Source organism: Oreochromis aureus, linkage group 1 (assembly GCF_013358895.1).
Source record: "Oreochromis aureus strain Israel breed Guangdong linkage group 1, ZZ_aureus, whole genome shotgun sequence".
In the NCBI taxonomy this organism is placed as follows: Eukaryota; Metazoa; Chordata; class Actinopteri; order Cichliformes; family Cichlidae; genus Oreochromis; species Oreochromis aureus.
Window position 1 is genome coordinate 35952860 of NC_052942.1, and position 19807 is coordinate 35972666.

The window sequence follows — 19807 nt, forward strand, 5'->3', positions numbered from 1 at the left end:
GTCATTCTGTTCGCTTTGGATTTCTGCTTTGTGTTCCCTTTCTTATTTTTTTTTTCTGTGTTTGGACTTTTGCCAGTAAAAGTCTTTACAGTTTTTAATGTTAATTGCTGATTTTAATACACAACACGTGTATAAGTTAGCATTAGCATTCTCTCAAATCACAGCTGCACCTAAAAGCCTAACGGCTGCTGGCTGTAGACAGGTTGTTTCAAGGCTCTAGGTCTTTGTTGTTCCTCATGTCATAAAAAAACATTTCCTGGGTTTATCTTTTCCTGAAAGACAGTAAGACATCATAATAAACTTTGTACCTCAGGGCATGAAGAAAGCAAAATGTCAAATAATCTAATCTCAATTTGATCGGGGACATTTTGTTTGTTTAATACCTGCTGACTGACGTGATATTATATATGTGGTGACCTTTCTATACACAAAGGGAATGAGCAGAGGATCAAATTACAATAGTCTGTAGGGAAAGGGATTTCACCTAATTGACTCTGATGGGACTAATAAGGTTGCTTTCACTGGACTATTTTTACCAAAGTAGGACAGGCTTTCATTTAAAGTATTCACCTCGTGAGTACAGTCTAGCACAAAAGTGCTGAACCACTGCTCATTTCTTTATATATTTCAATAAAAATAGCAACTTAATACTAACAATAATATAATAACAAATTTATTGGGAAAAAAGTTTGTGGAATATTAATGAGCTTAAAGGTCAATGTTTGATATGATCACCTTTATTTTTCAATAAAGCCTGAGCTCTCTGGGAAAGTGTTCTTGTCATTTCTTTCAATACTCTCCAGGAATAGATCTCCGGGCTCATTGCAGAGCTCTTCCTTGGATGTTGGCTGCCTTTTGTTCCGTTCTCTGTCAAGATGGGAATGTCATTAATGACAGATAGTGCTCAACTATATGCTTTTCTATCCAGGTAGATTTTTACTGCATTTACTGCATATGTTTGGGGACCATTGTCTTCATTCATGCTCAATCATCGAGGTAGGGAAATCCCAAAAAGTTGATTTTGTTCATCTGGACGTAGCGTTTTCAGAGAGAGAAACGTTTCGTCACTTATCCAAGCGACTTCTTCAGTCTCAAGACTAGTCAAAAAATGTCCAACAAAAGTTTTCGTTTTGTTTTTTGTTTTTTTTTAAAGACTTCCAGAAAGCCTGGAGAACTATTGCAAGACTAAAATATTTGACCCCTTCGAAGCAAAATATATGTAAAGAAATCGGGGTGGCACAAGACTTGACAGAATAAAGTATGTGCTTGTCCAGATTCACAAATCTAATCACAATATTTACAAACACATTAATCGAATAATTTTATTAAAAGTAGACTGGTTCCATATTGCCTACGCCAGCATTATATATATATTCACCACTCACTTACCTGAGACAAGGATGGGGTTTGAGAGGTGGATCGCATCGTACGCATGCGCATTTCCTGCTTCATCTGTGGGATGTTATAAGGGCAGCACGTAGAGCGGAGCTTGGTTCAGTCGGAAGCATCTGGACCGGACCGAGGCTATCAGGAAGCCCATTTGCAAGGCGGAGGAGATGGAGGACAAAAAGAAAAGAAAGAAGAATGAAGACTCCTCCAACAGCGACAGAGTCACCCTGAAAAAAGAAATTGGACTTCTGAGCGCTTGCGCTATTATCATCGGTGAGTTTGTGACAGCTTTTGTTATGCGTGCTCAACTCATGGAGAGTGGTTCGAAATGATGAATTCTGCGACAAGGAAAAAACTGACGAGGAAACGTGACTGAGCGGAAAGCTTATAACGTGGCTGATGTACAGTTGCTCCTTCTCTGTCAAGGTTAGAGTATAATTACACACAGTGTGAGTCACTCACTGTACGTTTGAGCTTTTATTCTAGTCTGTTCTTTTATTAGATTTACTGTACGGACACTTTATATATAAAGACTAAGATGGGACTTTTCTTTTAGACGTGGTTCGTGACTGTCTGACTCTAAGAATGAATAGCTGAAAAGTAGCCGTTACGCACGCTCTGATGTATGAATACAGGGTTCTGAGCTTTGTGTGGAAACTGTTGCATCAGTCTGAGTGGTCTGAATATGAGCGTGTATACGTGGCTGGATGATCTAAAGCTGAACTTGACAGACACGCAGACCCGGCATATCTCCCACGTGCTTCAGTGGGAGAGTTTACTGTTACCATTGTAGCATTGTCCTTGGATAATCTACCGACTAAACCAAGGCATTAATATCGTTCATTTCAGTGACGTTATCATACCAGTTACATCATAAAATGCGCTTATACTGCAGACAATGAAGTTTACTTTACACGTGCGTCTACAAAAATTGGATAACTGTCAAAATACAGGAAGTTACAGTGCTGTTTGTAGTTTCCTCCAAAATGTGATGTTGCATTTTACGTAACCCTTACAGTAAGTATACATAAAAAAATGGTGGGTAAATTTAACATATACTCTTTATAAAGACTTCTACAGTATTCTAGAGGTAAGTGGAGGTTGCTGCTATAGATTCAAGAATCTGCAATGAATCCTGTCACGAAAATATTTTATTGTATTTCAGAACCACATGTTGCAGAGTAAAGTTTTGGCAGTGGCATTCGGTGCCTTCAATAACAGTTCCCCATTTTTGTACATTTGTGGTGGTAAATATGAAAATTAGTTTTAATGAGCCAACCGCACAAACCTTAAAAAAATACTAACCCACAAATAAAAAGGGAAATGTTTATCACTGGGAAAAATGGTGTTTGGAGTTCAGTGAAAGGTGGAATTCTGTGACAGTCAATAGGCTACAAAGGAACCAGATAATAGTTCTTTTAATAATATTTTCAGTTCAACAGTTCATTTTCATAGCCATGCTCACATCTAATGTGCTCTGATAGAAATGAGATGTAATTGCAGTTAATGTTATTTCTGCAAATTTTGCATTTGACTCACTTTTTTCTTTCAGTATAATGCTTTATTTAATCCATATTTGTGAAATTATTTTGTTATAGGAGTTGAAGTAATATTAAAGTATTATAAAGATTTAATGTATTTGGTGTGAAAGATTTCCTGTATCTGGCAGTGCAGCTGAATGAGTGTGTGAGAAAAAGAGCTCCGCTGCCTGCCCAGTGAGTGGTGCATCGGGTGGGCAACAACTCAAATGGTCATTTGGCATGAAGTAAAGTCCTTTGCCAAGTTCAAAATAAACTAACAGGTGAGCACAGCAGGTCACCATTGCATCACAGTAAGTGTCCTGGGTTCAAACCTGGGTATGGAACTGCCCGGTGGAGCTTCTTTCTCCCAGAGCTCTAGTTTCTCCTGGAACTGAGTAACACTTTCTGGATTCATGTTGCTCACATGAGGCAAGGACACTCACACAAATAAGAAGGGATAACCAGTCATCCCTGTCATCCCATTTCAGAGAGTGTGGGATTTTTGGTCTGAGGAAATCTAGAGTCACCACTCTTCCACTTTCCACCACGATCAGTAATGAGAGAACCTTTTGCATCTCTCTGAAATTTGATCACAGGCTCTTTACAGACTGGTGCTGATCAACAAGTGTTGTATCATAACCTATCAAAAACACAGAAATGTGGTCCACAAAGATAATGCATTGTAAGTGGTAAGCCTGTAAGTGCTCCGGGCTGGAAAAGAGATGGAGACACAGTGCACACTCTGCAGCCCTGCTTATCCTGGATGTTTGCTGGTAAGCGTTTAAGCTGATCACGTTGGGAAGGCGTTTACATACTGAACACACACAAAGATTTTCATAATTACATGTTAATGTGGCAGGTCTGTAATCATTTAAGAAACTGGTGTTGGATTTCTTCAGTTAATATGACGATTGACTGCTTATTTTTCTTCTAAATTAATATTTTAAGATTAAAATGGACGTTCAGATCAGCTTAGCATAATGCTGAACTCCTGCCACAAGCACAGATGGAGGAAAGCCTGTACAGCCAGCACACACAGGCAACTTGAGTCATGCTACTACCCACCAGATACAGCCTACTCACATTACATTTCATATGGCTTGTTCTAGTAATATAGACTGCTGAAGCTGTCAGCAGGGAAGCTTTCAGGTAGTTACTGATTACCACTGGTTACAGTTACAGTTAGACAATACTCCACAACTATCAAATGTCCTGTATTATTAATCTCTAACCACACTGAATATACTTTTCTGCAATTGCTCACTTGCTATTAGTCGTGACATTAATCACTATTTTCATGCCACCAGCTTCATCATCGCTCACCGCTTCATCGTAGTTCCCCTCCATTAAGAGGTATTATACATGCAGCATTAAAAAAAAACACATAATATGAGACATTCTTCATTTTCCCTTTTGCACAGGAGATTTGGAGTATTTGCTTGAATAAAATGGTGAACAATGTGAGAAGTCATTTTCTCAGAGATGGTGCTGGGATATGATGCAGAGAGGGTCAGTAGGCCTGTGACTAACAGTTTCAGCTGCAGTGCCAAACTTTATGACATAACAAACACAACACATGCATTATGTAACAGCTCTGCATCTCACAGTGGCCTCCACAATCAGATCGGACAATGAAAAATGCGCTCCTCAGATCTCATTGCTGGATCTGCATCATTAGGGAGCATTTGGGGCCATAGCGTGCCTCTGGGTTTTAATAGTTTCTAAAAGATTTACAGTTGACAGGGTCATATTTTATTGTGAGGACTCAATTCTTCTCACACTGTTCCAAAGAGGACAGACACTTGAAGGACAGTACAAACAATGTTTTGCTGTGACAGCTGCTGTTTGGTTACTTTGTTATGTGTGCTAGTTTTTGTTTTGTCTTCTTTTTGGTAGGGGTGAGGGCATATAAATGTCAGCCTGGGTCTGAACTTGCTTATTAGTATGTGCCTGAGCCAACCAAGCTATCAGAGAACCTCTATTTGTTCTTGTTAGGGAGTCAGCTGAGCCTGATTTATAATGAGTCACGTTTTAATGAGCCTGGACTAAATTACTTTATTATCTTATTAAATATACTAGTTATTTGTATAAATGAAATTGCAGCTTTATGGATGGTTTCACCTGTATTATCACCAATATTAAAATATCCTACCAATATTGTGTTGGCCTCTCATGCACTGCGGAAAGATCTGAACAATCAGGGCATAGACATAACACCTTTATGCATGTTCAGTGATGTTTAACACTGAAATGTTAGCATCAGATCCTTTGGGTCCACTTGGTTCCATGGATCCATGAATCAGATTTTGTTCATCCTACAGATTTTCATCCGAGTGGGATCTTGAAATTAGAGGCCTGGCTGTTCCTTGGGCCATCCCTGAACAGTTTCTGCATTGTGGTGGGGTGCATTGTTCTTCTGCAGGAGACTACTACCTTTGAGGAGTGCTGCTTCAACGGGGAGTTGTGCAGGATAGGCTCCATCCGCTTTACAACCCTGAATTGGATAAACAGTTAAGAAAATGGATGGCTGAAAAATAGAAGAATGCCTGTAGCAACTGTGGCAGAACACTGTACAAACAGCAGCTTTAAATCACTGAGATTAGGCTGTGCATACCATGCAGTCATATGTCAAAGCATTACTATATATAGCTACATTAATCACTAAGTGAAAGCAATAGTCACATGCCTTACTGCAGAAAGAAAAGAGATTTTTCTTTACTTTCCATCAGGCTTGGCTGTTCTGGTCTTTCCTCTTCACTTTCTCCTTCCCTTTAACTACAGATGTGTGTTGTCCAACTTGAGCAAAAATAGCTTGGAGAGCTACTATTAGAGTATTGTGGCCTCCAAGCCAAAGTTTTAATAAGCCTTTTGGAATCTCTTTGATTCTACTTTATGTTCTTTGTTCAGTCACTTTTCTTTTTACCTGAATGTATAAACATCTGACCAAATTATCACCAAGTTACAGATAAATGGTAAATGATAATTCTTCTAAATGTCTGGAGTTTTAAATTGAAGTGTGACAGCTTTGGGAGCACAAACTAATAAAAACAAATCTCGTGTTACACACAAAAAGACGTCTTTGATGAATATTTATGTATAAATAATCACTGTAATCTTTTCTCCTAAGGGAACATCATCGGCTCTGGGATTTTTATCTCACCTAAAGGAGTGTTGGAGCATGCGGGTTCAGTGGGACTGTCACTCATCGTATGGGTTTGTGGAGGGGGCATCTGTACCCTTGGGTCCATGTGCTACGCTGAATTGGGTGTCACCATCCCAAAGTCTGGAGGTGACTATTCATATGTGACAGAAATCTTTGGGGGCCTAGTAGGGTAAGTACTGTCGTTGTTATTTTTCTAGTTACATTTTTTAAAATACAGATGTTCCTAAACTGCAGTAGCAGCTTGTTGCATCTTTCCCCCTGACTTATTTTCGCTTGGTATGAATCATATTGCAATAGTCCAATGGGCGTGTTGGCTTGGAACCAATCATCTGTGAGCGTCTTATGACTTTCAGAGGTCATGTGGTGTGTCAGCTGATCATAGAGCGGCATTCTAAGTCTGAGAAGGTCAAACTTGTTATACACTGTGCCTGCCTTCAGAAGCATTTCTGTGAAAGTAGTTCTGTCTGACTTTCTCTTTTCAGTTATTTTGCAACTATGAATGAAGCAAGTATCACAAAGGATGAAACACAGGAGCAGCAGCAAATGAGTCAAAAATTTTAAAAACAGCAGAAAGTAAGAACTAGTGTAGGAGTTTTTGAATTACAGTTGAATACCAACACAGAAAGAATAAGAAGGAACAAGCAACAAAAAGCACTCACTCTGAAGGTCTTCCAGCTGGAATTTAAGTTTTCATTATGTTTTCAACTTCCGGTGCACTAATACTAAAATTCTGGAGTTACTTGAGTTTGAAAAAAGCACGACCAAAACCTTATGTGTCCAAAATATGTGCTTAATGGCTTTGGTCCCCTGACGTTTTTAATTTAATAAAATCATCAGGTCAGTGCTTCCTTGATGATAACTAAGTATGGCTTGCATTTAGCAAGTGCTTTATGGATGCAAGTACATCCTTTTTTTCTAAGTTACAACAGTGGTTGTAAGATCTGCTTTAAATGCTGTCAAAAACAAGTGTCAAACACTAAGTGTTTGCCTGAGCACATCCTCTGCAGCCAAAGATGGAACACTGAAGCTGCTGCTAATGTGCTAGAGCAAAATGTACTATTGTGGTCTAGACAACCCAAAATGTGATGTCCACATATGTGGACGCCAGGTCCTAGGAGGTTAAGTAAAGACCCAACATCTACAGTGGCATTGTTGTGCTGACAGGTTTAAGTATAGGTGTGACTGTAAAGCTGGGATGGAATCAAAGATAGTATAAAAGACTGACCTAACATCTATTTCTGAAAAGTGAAACCACCAACCTTTTTTGCAACCTCTGTGGTTGCAGAAAGACTTAATGGTCTTCAGCTGTCTTGTTCTGTGCCAGAGTAAACCATTTCCTGATCACTTTCTGGGTCTAGTTTCTGGTTTCAGGTCATAATTAAACAATAAGTTATTTTTTTAAATGTTTTTTTTTTACAGTCAGAAAGGAGGATTATCCAGGGTACCATCACTGGCTAACAAATCAACCACCAGCTGTTCACCAGTGAGTTGGGTGCAAATGCTCAGCTCAAGCTGTCTTTAAAAAGCTTCACCAATATGACATCATGGCAGCTATGTCCATTTTTTATACAGTTTATTGAATATGGCATATTATTATAAGAGCAGTGAAAGTCCCTTCCTTGTCAAAATAACTGCCCACATGTGACAGCCTCCACCCCCCTCTCCACTTAGTCTCAAGTTATTACACTGAACTTTATTCTAAATTGAAATCCTGTTCTGTCTCTTCATCCTTTAGATTCCTGTTGTTATGGAGCGCTGTCCTCATCATGTACCCAACTACGTTGGCCGTCATTGCGCTCACCTTCTCCAATTACGTCTTGCAGCCGGCCTTTCAGAACTGCTTTCCTCCGTTCATTGCCACCAAACTTCTCGCAACAATTTGTGTCTGTGAGTCACCAACAGCCTTAGAAACGCTATTTATCTATTCCATGTTAGTTTAAGTAAATGTTTATTCTAGTTTAGTGTTGTCCTTTACGTCTTATCTCTCTTTGATTTTCCACTGAACAGTTTTTAGAACTGTCCTGCCAGGGTAAACATTGCTGCTAATGCTAAGCACATGGTTCTTGATTCCAAACAAACTGAAACATCCAGTGCAGTGAAAGATCTTTTTTTTTTTTTCAAAAACAAGAAAAGGAGACACTCTGTGCTTTTCATTAAATATAAAGTCAGATGCCACAGAGTAATTCTTCAGGTCAGAATTTCAAATGCAAGACCTTGGCAGTATTTCTTCCCTGTTGGGTTTCTGATATACAGTCAGTCATCTTGTTCTACAGCAGCAGGACACGACTCGCTGTAAAATTGCTAATTACGTATTTAAGAATACAGCTGTTGTCCTCAGGTTTTTGAGAGGAAAATAGCTTTGACATTCATACAGCTTGCAATACACCACGGGAACTGGGAGTGCTTAACATTCCACCTCAGGAACACAACATTTTCTGAGTTTACTTCAACTCTGATAAGCCTGAATTTTGACTCTCCATTGATGATTAATGATTAATAATGGATAAATGCTTTCCTCAGCATTTCCATACTGGCAAGCTGGTTGGTTGCTGGCCAGATTTTTCAGGTGGTATGGTTCAAAGCTTGAATAAACAGATGAGTGGTTGACAGATTTGTTGCTCTTCTGCGTGACTGCATGTGTGTGGCCTATGCCTCTGTCATCATGACAAACTGGTTCACAGTATCACACTTCAAACCCGCTGTTGTCTTCAACATGCAAGTCATCTGACTGAATGAGCCAGAGTGACTCCCAGTGAGGTAAACATCAGACCAAGCATCTGTTTCCAAAGCAACATAAAAAGCAATTGATCTTAAAGAAAAATATCTATTTTAACTTGCACTTGTACATATATTTCAAAAATACTGTTGCTCCTATACACGATGCTCCTATAAATGACTGTTTGGAAGACAAATAATAACAAGGAAAAGGGTACTTCCATCTTAGGCAAGTCTGTGCATTTAACAAAGTAAACCAGACTAATTAAACCAAATCAAATCCATTTCCTGTGGTGGCTTAAAGAAATGTGATTCTGTGACACTTCAGTGTACTTAGGTCATTTGATAATTCCACATGAAATGTTATGCTCTATTTCCAGCCTCTAATCTGATCAGCTGGGGTATCTGTATTTAAATAGCCAGTGGCCAAAACAGACCTTGCATGTATCCGATCCACAAACCAGCCAGTTTGGTCCTGTCAGAACCGGATGGAGAAGGGGAAACGGGATAGACGGGAAGTGGGATGGTTGGCTTCGTATGTGGGTGTGTGCACACGTCAGGCTTAGCATTTGCTGAGTACCCTCCACTATTTATGGCAACAGAATCCTACAACTGCTGCCTACTTTGGGCAGGGGACACTGTGTGTGTGAGTTTTTGTGTTGTATTCTAGAGTGTGGTATGAGTTTGTGTGTGTGTGTGTCAGTATCAGTGTCAGAATACATAATGGTGCCAGTCTTTGCGGACGCTGCTAATGAGAGGGTGTGTCTACACTATTGTGCATTGTTACTGTCACAGGGCACCATGGAAATAGGAAAAGGGCAGAATACCTTTCACATCAATAATGATGGAAGTCTCCATTGGCAGCCAGACACTCGAGTCAGATGTTTGATGTTTCTATTGGCTAGCTGGTTCGACCCTTGTCCTCCAGTCTGGTCTATGGCATCACACTTGAGACTTAAAGTCACAGAAAGATTGTAGTCACCCGTCTGTGATCAGCAGTTTTGCAAGCTTCATATCTCATGAAACTCAATCAGTCTGTGAGGAGAGAAAGTGTCAGACGTCTGATGACAGATGGAAAAAATATTATTCTGAACCCTAAAAGAATAATCTCTGTACAGTTGAAGTCCTTTAATTGTAGATCCATCCACCTTAAAAACCAAAGACAGGTGTAAATGAGCAGCGTCATATCAGGCAGTTGGTAACACAGGTAGTCAATAGGAAGGGATAAGAAAAGAAAAAGTTAAAGTTACCTGTGAAGGATAAAGTAAATATTTCATCACTTTGTTTTCCAGCAACAGAATTAATGTATTATTTTTTCTCGCTCTGCTGAGTCTTCGTGAGGGTGCTCTTAAGTTCACTGAACTTTTCTTAGTTGAGGGTTTATGAATGCGAGTCAGCCTAGTTATGTTTCCCCCCTCCTTCCTCTCTTGCTGAGCATACTGCTCAAGAGTCACAGGCTGACCCAGGCGTGCGCGTGTTGGTGAAAACCAGACAGGTCCAGTTGTAAGCTGGCTGTGTTCTTCTAAGAATAGGCACACTCGACAGCCCACAGCGGCACAGCCATGCACTCTCATTTATCCTGCAGGTTAGTTTGTCATCTGCTGATCAGTTTCACTAAAAAGAAAGCAAAATTCATTTTCCAGCAGTCAACACTGTTTTATATTCTTTAAATATTTCTTTAAATTGTAAAAGACTGTAACTTGTCTTATGGACCCATCATCATTAATTTTATACTCAATCCCACAAAACAGTCACTATAAATGTGATGTTTTTATTTCGAAGGCTAAGAGAATACATTACAGCAAGAAGTCTGTTAGTCCCTTATTGTGTTGGTACACAAGCAGTAGGGAGAAGTTTCACGTTACGTCTCCATCACCGGTTTGGATCATTGACTTCAAATTATTTCAAAAAGAAGACTGTAAAATTGTTTTCAGTAAAAGTGGAAATACAATGTGTACTGCAACCTGAACTACTGCTCTAAGCTGTCATGTATCAACTGTGTATTAATTCTTTCTCATTATTTGGAAAATTGAACCCCCCATAGAGTCAGTACAACTATGAGCATAACGTTGATACAAATTAAGAAAGCACACAAGTATGCAAGCTCAGAATGAATAAAAACGTCATGCACAAATTCTATTTTAGTGTGGCTGAGTGAGTTCAGTTCAGGCTTCCTCTGAATCCTTGAACACACTGGATGTTTTATTGAATGCTGCACAAAACTCATTTAAAATTCGATTGAGGGCTCATGGTGAATCATCAGACTAGCGGCTGCCCTAAAGACACAACAAACCAGAGTGGCTCAGAAGAACAAAATGTCACTATCGGTGCAGGGGATGAAAAAACTGTCACGCGTTGGACAAATGACGTGATTCTTCCAGTGTATGGTAGGCATCAAACGCCAAGAAGAATGTCACTTTCCTAAGCGTTTGACTCTATATTCATCTTCAGAGCATGTTTACGCAGAGCTCTGTAACGGCCTTAGAGGAATTTTGGAGTTAATTTTATTATGTTGTTAATTCTCCAGCGGAAAGCAAAATCACAAATGTTTTATAGCTAAAAAAAACTATTAATCCAACAGTTTTACAAGTGTACCATGGCACAAGATTTGGGGTACAGTATTGTGGATGCTTGTATAGTCATTTTGTTCTTGGTTTCAGAATTGTTTTACCCCTATTCATTATTCATTTAGAATTTTTCCTCAAAGCCCATTTAATCTCCTCCATATAACATATTTAATTATGTTCTTTCCTCTCAATCTGTAACTTTCAGCATCCTTTTCTAGATCTCCTAGGTCTCCTGTTTGAAGTTTCTGTTGTCAGATATTTTGTGATGTATAGACAGGACTGGCGAGTTTTTGCCAGTGTGGTGACTCCTGAGTCCAGATCCTGGACCAGGAGGAGGCGTTCCTAAAGTTAAAGCCTGCTGATAAATCTGCAGTGAGTTGGGGTCAGAATCCATTAAGACTTAAAGCGGTAATTAGTTAGTATTCTAGAGCTGAGGCAGCCTTCAATAGAAGCAGTGACAGCAGGACACAGATTTACCTGCACTGTCACATTCAAAGCCACTGGCACCTCCTTCCTGTCACGGTTAGCATAGAGGAAAGTTGGGGGAGGTCGTAGTGGGGGTTCATGCAGGAACACAGGAACGGAAATTCATGTAACACTCCAAGGGTAATTGACTATAAAACACAGCAGTGTTGTAGGGGAGAGAAAGGCCTGCCCGGTGCCTCCAAAACCTCTTGCCAAAAATTCACACGTGTGTGTATATGTCTGTGCCTCCGCCAGCGGAAGCAGTTTGTTCAGATTTCTGTGGTGGGAGGAAAACTCTTGCCCTAGTGATGGATGACATGGTCACTGCTGGGTCACTAGAGTGGGTGTTAGTGGGTAAAAGAGAGGAGGAAAGAAGTGTCAGAAGCGAGAAGGTGAAATATGACCCAAAGAAAGAATAGATGAAAAAAAACAAATAAGAGAGGGGACAGAAAAAAACTAGATTATCTTCCTTTAATACACCCTGAGGGCTAAACCGTTTCCTAGTCTCCACATTCTCATTTTAAGACACCTGCAATTCTGATGGCATGTGAAACACAAACAATGGATAAGTGGACCATAGAGACGCTGTGAAGATAACATTACTGGAGTTGACAAAAAAGTGGACATACCCTGGCTGGGAAGCTTTTCCTGCCTGAAAACTCACATCCTGCTTGTAAAGTTATCACTGATTTCCACCCAACAAACACATCACTAATATTTTTATGTGATTTCCAAGTCTTTGGATGTCACTATTATTTATGTTGTGCATAGCTCTAGGCAAACGACTTTAAAGTATCAGAAATGCTTTGAAGTCATAAGCATGTTATAGGCTGGCTTAATCTAACAAGGATCTTTGTCATTTGGAAGAATATGAATTTGACGAGCCAGTAGTGTTAAGTATGTAAGGAGAGGTGGGATTGAATTCGGTGAGCAAAACAAATCTGAAGAGTATTTGGAAGAATGAAGGAAAGAGTCTGGAAGCCGAGGATGCCAGAGTAAAAGAATGAGCACACTGTGCAGGTGTAGCTCGTGCATCTGATCTGCACCCGCAGGACAAATGGACTGGTACTTACATAGCGCCTTTCTTCTCAGTAGAGCACTCGAAGTGCTTTCAGAACAGCACAAAAAAGAAGACAGAAAATACCTAGTCCCTGAGTAGCCTAGGAGTTTAGAGGAACAATACACAGCATTGTTTGACGTATTTGTAGGTCTCTGTTTTCTTTCTTTTGCTTGTAAGCGCAACTGAGACACATTCGTGCTTGGCTGATTTGGCTCTCTTGGAATTGGGCCATTCGATACTATGTTGGCTTTCACAAAAATACCCTCAAATCTTAGTGATAATGTCAAGGTCAGCAGCCTAGAGGAGAGCAGGGCCACACACGTGCAATTTACACAAGCAGGAAATAGAAAGTAGGAATTGAGAGAGAGTAATGTGCAAATAAGTAAACACATATAGATCTTAGATTTTAAGATCTGTACATGTGTATCAAAGGAAAAAACCTTAGAGAAGCAAGAAACACAAACTCAATTTATGGCATGTACATGGGCGAGGCTTACTGCGTGGCAAGACACAGGGCAAGTCGCGCAGAGCCTCAGTCCGTTCTTTATTTTATAGCAGAGAATAGATTACACAGCATCTCTAGGTGGAGCATACGTAATAGAAAAACATCTCTAGATATGGTTATCGCATGAGTGGCCGTTATCCATAAGACAAGAGGAACTAGTATCTTTTGTCATATCAGCTTCAGGTTGGAACTGTCTCTGCCTGAGAGTGTGTTACTTCCTCACGCATGCTTCTGTTCCTTAATCTGTAGGTTGCAGGCACATCATGTTCTCACAAGAAATTATACTTAAGCAAAATAAAAGTTATCAAAGTAAGTAAATGTAAAAATCTCTTAACATTGTGTATCAAAAAAAATCAGCAACATATACTGTAGTGTATTGGAAGTGGCACATGCAGTTACAGTGCATGCACCATTTCAAGTCAAAAACTACTCTCAATCATCTTTAATACATTTGTATTAAGTACTGAATGTGGGCATAATTACGAGAACAAATCTTTTAAAAGTACGGTGAGCATACACTGAATACACAATGTGTTAGAACTTTGATATAACCATCAGATCACCAGTCAATGCCCAAGCAACTTTACATCACTGCAGAAGAGTTTGGGCTCTGAGGCATTCTACGATTTTAAGACACTAACATCTTCATTTTCCTAGCTATGAGAATCTATATCCATCCTTTATTTACAGTCTCTTTTCACACCTAGCTCATGAGGAATATAATATATGAGGTCTACGCGAATGCCCACTGCATTGAGGTCAATCACGAATCCAGTGCTTGCTGACTGACTTGCTTGCTGTGTTGTTGACGTGATGCTTTGCATGAAATACACACATACCTGTGAATAAACTTTAACTTTTTTTACATAAAACTTTAATGATTTTTCTGCTGTGTGTGTTTGTGTGTATATGTGCAGTATTCCTGACCTGGGTGAACTGCTCCAGTGTGCGTTGGGCGACAAGGATCCAGGACATTTTCACTATAGGAAAACTTCTCGCGCTAGTTCTCATTATAATAGTAGGACTTGTCCAAATTAGTAGAGGTAAACACACACATATGTGCACACATGCATAAAAAATGTTTTTCAGTAATTGGTAAGAGTAATTTCTGTGCTTTGGACATGTTTCAATCTGATCTCTGGTTTTATTGTACTAAAATGATTAGTGATGAACCAACAATTATTTTACGGTTTTTATTTGCCCGTTCTTTATTTCTCGTCTTTCATCCAGGTCATTACGATGCCCTGCGGCCCAGTGTGGCCTTTGAATTCAGTCAGGACCCGTCAGTGGGACAGATAGCTCTGGCCTTCCTCCAGGCCTCCTTTGCCTACAGCGGCTGGAATTTCCTCAACTACGTCACAGAGGAGGTCGTAGAGCCGCGCAAGTACGATATGCATAAGCAAAGCTAGCAGACACACCACAAGTTTTTCTTAAGTTCTGCCCCATATCATTATTATTTTTCTTGTCATCAGGAACCTGCCCCGTGCCATCTACATTTCCATCCCACTGGTGACCCTTGTCTACACTATGACCAACATTGCCTACTTCTCCTCCATGACCCCAGAGGAGCTCCTCAGCTCTAATGCTGTGGCAGTGGTGAGCAGCAATCCAGCACCATGACTGGATACTTTACAAACCCAATTCTGAAAAAGCTGAGACACTGTGCAAAATGTAAAACAAATGCAATAACTGAACTCATGAACCCATATTTTATTCAAAACAGCACATAGAAAACATAGCAATCTCAACTTTTTAGGACGGGTGGCTGCCATCAAATTAAAAATGAGCCAGTATTTTTCTTAAAATGGGACATTTTCTCAGTTTGAACATTTGAGTCGTTTTCTATGTTCTACTGTGAAAATGTTGGTTTATTAGATTTGCAAATCATAACACTATTTCTGTTTACATTGCACACAGTGTCCACATTTTTGGAATTCGGGCTGTATATGCAAACTCGTTTCAACTCATATACTGCTAAAGTCAACAGACATTCCAGGCTCCAGTTGTGTATTTACAATCCTGTCACATGTCGAGCAGCGGTCACTTCAGTCACTGCTTACGCATGCAGTTTACTTTTGCATCATTAATGGTTATTTTAGTTTGGCAAGTAGCAGGTTGCTGGTTTGATTCCAGCCTGAGACATTAATCCCCTTTGGGATTGCATTAGGAAGTGCATCCAGCATGAAAGTCTGCCAAATCAAACATGTGGAGCCACCTGCTGTGAAGCCCCTTGTAGTGAGGGAGCAACTGAAAGTTGTTGTTTTTTCATCAGTAAGTCATTGCATTTCAATGACATACCAAGGATCGAGACTATTTTTTCTCAATCTTGAGTTCACACCTGAAAAACATTTAAAAATTCTATCTCGCATCTACATGCATATATAACCATAGTCTTATAGTGGTATGCAGGCAGGCTGTTAAAAAGGGTATTTAATCTTTCAGTGAATCAATCAATTAATGCATTAATCGAGGGGACTGATGAATTAATAAATAAGTCATTTAATCAACACGTCAGTCATCTGGACAATCACTTTTTGTGTTTTTACAGACATTTGGGGAGAAACTGCTGGGAATGTTTTCCTGGGTGATGCCGATCTCTGTAGCTTTGTCCACCTTTGGAGGAATTAATGGATATTTGTTTACCTCCTCCAGGTACAGCACAAACGCTTTGTCTTGCATTATACAACACACCAAACCTGATGCCCGCTGTTTCCTCAAAAAAACGTGTATAACATGTGTGAATATGTCTCTTGGTAGATTGTGTTTCTCTGGCGCCAGAGAGGGTCACCTTCCTTATCTGCTGGCAATGATCCACCTAAAAAACTGCACGCCAATTCCTGCCCTGCTGCTCTGTGTACGTTTCACTCTACCAGTTTTATCCAGCTGTGTAGCTTCAAAACTTGGTAGAACAGATGAGCGGAGAGATTCAGTGCTTTAATTTTCTCTTGTTTGAACCTGTTCTGTCCTACAGTGCATTGCCACAGTTGTCATCCTGTGTATTGGGGAGACACACAACCTAATCAACTATGTGTCCTTTATCAACTATTTGTCCTATGGGGTAACCATTGCCGGCCTTCTCTACCTCCGCAAGAAAAGGCCCAACCTGGCTAGACCTATAAAGGTATGGCACTTGTTTTATCTGGAGGTATAACTTAACCACAATAAAAGCAGATTATAGTGAGGAATTTAAAAAAATGAAAATATGAAAATTATGTAAGGCAGAAAGAAAAAAATAGAAATTTGAAATAAGCTTAAAAAGCTGACAGATTCAAATAAAAGTATTTAATTTTGAATTAAATTATAGTAATTATATTTTTTTAAACAAAGGCAAATCAATTATAAAATTAAGCTTCCCATTACATCAAATCAATAATTTTAAAAAACTTTTATTCAAAGGCTCTGAACAGTGTGTCATTTTTAATGCATTTAATAGTGTAAAACAAAGAAGACAGTGTAATCTATATACTGGTGATGTAGACATACACGCTAATTTTCATATAGTAGGTTTGGTTACATATAAACACAAGTGTTAATTGTTGCCTGTAGCCAAAAAAAGACATATTTTTCATATTATTTTAAAAATATTAAGATATATTGTTGGACTTGACTTTGACTTTTGTGTGTGTACTACACACATAAACATAAGTAGTCTGCACATAGAAAAGGCAATGAATGTGTCTTACTGTATTTCACAGTAATCTGTGAATTTAGCATAGGAAACTGAGAGCTGCCAGCAGTCTGATTTGTGTACCGGTACTACTAAATTTTGTCATTTGACAATGAGTTAACATGCATATTGTTTTGGCGCCCCCTGGTGTCACAAATGGCAGTTACATGACATTAGTTAGTGCACAAATAACACCCGCTGTTTCCTGTTTTCTGTTTACATTCATTCTCCTGTATGCCATTTCTTCCAACCGCTCCCTGTTTTTACTGTACTGTCAAATAAAAGCTGAACATTAAAATAAAAAGTAAAAACAAACAAATAAGTATTACATTGCATTACATTAAAGCATTAAATCAAATGTCAAAAATTAGTTTTTGATAATATCCCAGACAAATATATGTACATGTTTATATATTTGGATGCTACATGCAGAGACAGTATGGGTTTATAAATGTAAAAAGAAAAAAAAGGTAAGGAAAAAACATAATTATGTTCATTGCAGATAAATCAACATATTTACAGTGGCAAGGGTTTTTGTACAAATGTGTTTTTGTTCTGTGAAGGTGAACCTGTTGATCCCGATCAGCTACCTGATCTTCTGGGCTGTGCTGCTGGGCTTCAGCCTGTACTCTGAACCAGTGGTTTGTGGCCTGGGTATGGTTATCATGTTGACTGGAGTCCCTGTATACTTTGTGGGTGTGCAGTGGAAGGAGAAACCCAAATGGCTCTATAGATTAGTTGGTGAGTTGGTTTGTGCCAGCGTACAGAACATATTAACTATTTATGTCAGCAGTAATTCCATCTGAGTCTGACTGCTCCTGATGTCTTTTGTATTGCAGAAAAACTCACGTACAAGGGCCAGAAGGTGTGTTATGTGGTGTTTCCTCAGGATGACCCCTCAGAAACTGAGCCCCTCACTGCCAAAGCTACTGACTGAGGAGTGAAGTCAAACCAGGACTTCCCCTTTTGCATCAACGTCAATACTTCCCATTTTCATCTTAAACGTGTTCTTGTTTGGTCAGTGAAGCACGAAGAGAAAGTGTCATATATTTTTGCACAGGTGTGGACTGGGTTGGGCTGGCATGGAGCCCATTTTACCCAGTGCATGTGTTTTTAACTTTTTGGTTTTGCTGTCCATCCATTGTCATCACCAGCATGCAAAGTTTTATTTTTCATACAGATCCTTATCCTTTCCCTTCTTCTTACTCAAACGATCTCCATTCTGTTCCAAGTCTTTTTCTGCTTCACTTCCAGGATGCTTCCAGCATGCTAATGTGCCTTATGAAATATAGACGTGTGTATAGTGTGTTGGTTGTGCGGGTATTTGGAGTGTGTAATGTCTTATATGGAATAAGATAAATATGCAAGCAGTTTCTGCACTTAGCAATACTTCTCAATAACTGCTGCTACTTTGCACTTTGCTTTACTAATTACTCACATGATGCTCACTGTTGATCTGTTGTGGATGAGTAATTTGTTCTGTCCATATCTCTGCCTGGCTACAGAATCTGGCTGTTCTATTTTCTTTCCACCGACTTTTTAAAAAGAATTATGATTACATCACTTCTCCCTCGTGAGAGATGCTGTTGGTGCCTTAATGTTTTTATTAGAGACACTCATCTCTCCCAGTTATTTTTAAAAGACGGGCAAGACGAGCAATGGCTGGTTCTTGCAGGTTTTTAAGGTCTCTGAAATTTGGCACTTTGAGACTTTTGGCCTTGTTGCTTCAGCAGTGTTTTCATCTCTGGGTTCCCACTGTGAAACCTCTCAAGGTGCTCGACCAGCCAGAACAGTTATTACACTCTTGACCTGTTGTGATGCAGTATTTGAGCACTAATGTGTTGTTGCATAACTCTAACAGAATCTGTAATGATTGACAGACAGCTGGCAGTGGATGTTTACTTGAGCTCTCACTTCCCCAAAAGCCACTACAATGACCGTTAACTCAATATCGTTTATCCACTGATCAGCTGGCTTAACATGACACTGCTGACATCACAGAGTTGGATTAACATCCTGTTCGTATTTCATGACCTCGTGGACTTCCTGTATCAGTCAACATTGTTGATGTATTATGGCCCAAACCTGGTCAAACTTGCAACCTCAGTAACTTTGCATTTACTGGTCCAGGAGATATTGTTGTTGTTGCTGCCTTATCGTATTTGAGTATTCTCTTAATATCTCTGTTATGTTGTACATATAACAAACAAATGAAGATTGGGGCCTTTGGCCTTTTAAAATGAGAAGTAAACCAGCAGCTTTGAACTTTATTGAACGTGCAGTCCCTTTCTCAGCCCGTAGGTGCTGGGAATTTCTTGTGCATCAACTCCATGAAAAGAGACTCGTGTCTGTCCTGCCATGTCCCGGTGCTTTTAGCTCTGAGAGCTGTAAATACTGTGTGACAAAAATAAACTATTAAAAACGCACCAGGGACTTCTACAAAGATGACATTCCTCAAACATGTTGTGGTACATTTGTATACTGTATAATGGGTGTACCTTTGTTTTGTAAAAGAGTGAAGTTGTAAATTAATAACAATGTAATTGATCATTAAATATAGCGACTTCGAAGAAACTGTGTGTGTCGTCTCCTCTGTGGGATCCTTTTTAGCACCATCAGGTCAAAAATGGGGATTTCTGTGCTAATTAAGTAAGTCAGTGGTTTTCAAGCTTTTTGTGGCATGACCCACTTCGGAAGCTTGGCCACAGCTGCTATTAATTCTTAGTAATAGATTTTAGCAAATTTTCAGCACAATA

The 19807-nt window shown here is 39.5% G+C and overlaps 1 protein-coding gene across 2 annotated transcripts; it reads left to right on the top strand.

Moving 5' to 3' along the window:
- The first annotated feature begins 1526 nt into the window (after positions 1-1526).
- Positions 1527-19625, top strand: slc7a10a (solute carrier family 7 member 10a). Of its 2 annotated transcripts, none has more exons than XM_031746594.2 (11): positions 1527-1662; positions 6037-6241; positions 7808-7959; positions 14302-14427; positions 14615-14768; positions 14857-14980; positions 15933-16036; positions 16142-16238; positions 16356-16505; positions 17615-17792; positions 17891-19625. In XM_031746594.2, the coding sequence occupies exons 1-11, from the start codon at positions 1557-1559 to the stop codon at positions 17986-17988; spliced, it is 1494 nt and encodes a 497-aa protein (XP_031602454.1). In that variant the 5' UTR covers positions 1527-1556; the 3' UTR covers positions 17989-19625. The 2 variants fall into 2 exon arrangements, with proteins under 2 accessions (XP_031602454.1, XP_039469242.1); XM_039613308.1 differs by lacking the exon at positions 1527-1662 and adding an exon at positions 4245-4262.
- Positions 19626-19807: the final 182 nt, after the last annotated feature.

Bases quoted from the DNA above. Each gene is read 5' to 3' on its own strand.
- slc7a10a (XM_031746594.2), top strand. From the start codon at position 1,557: ATGGAGGACAAAAAGAAAAGAAAGAAGAATGAAGACTCCTCCAACAGC. The intron at 14,981-15,932 runs GTGAGCAGCAAT...GTGTTTTTACAG, and splicing joins GCTCTAATGCTGTGGCAGTG to ACATTTGGGGAGAAACTGCT. The intron at 16,506-17,614 runs GTATGGCACTTG...TGTTCTGTGAAG, and splicing joins ACCTGGCTAGACCTATAAAG to GTGAACCTGTTGATCCCGAT.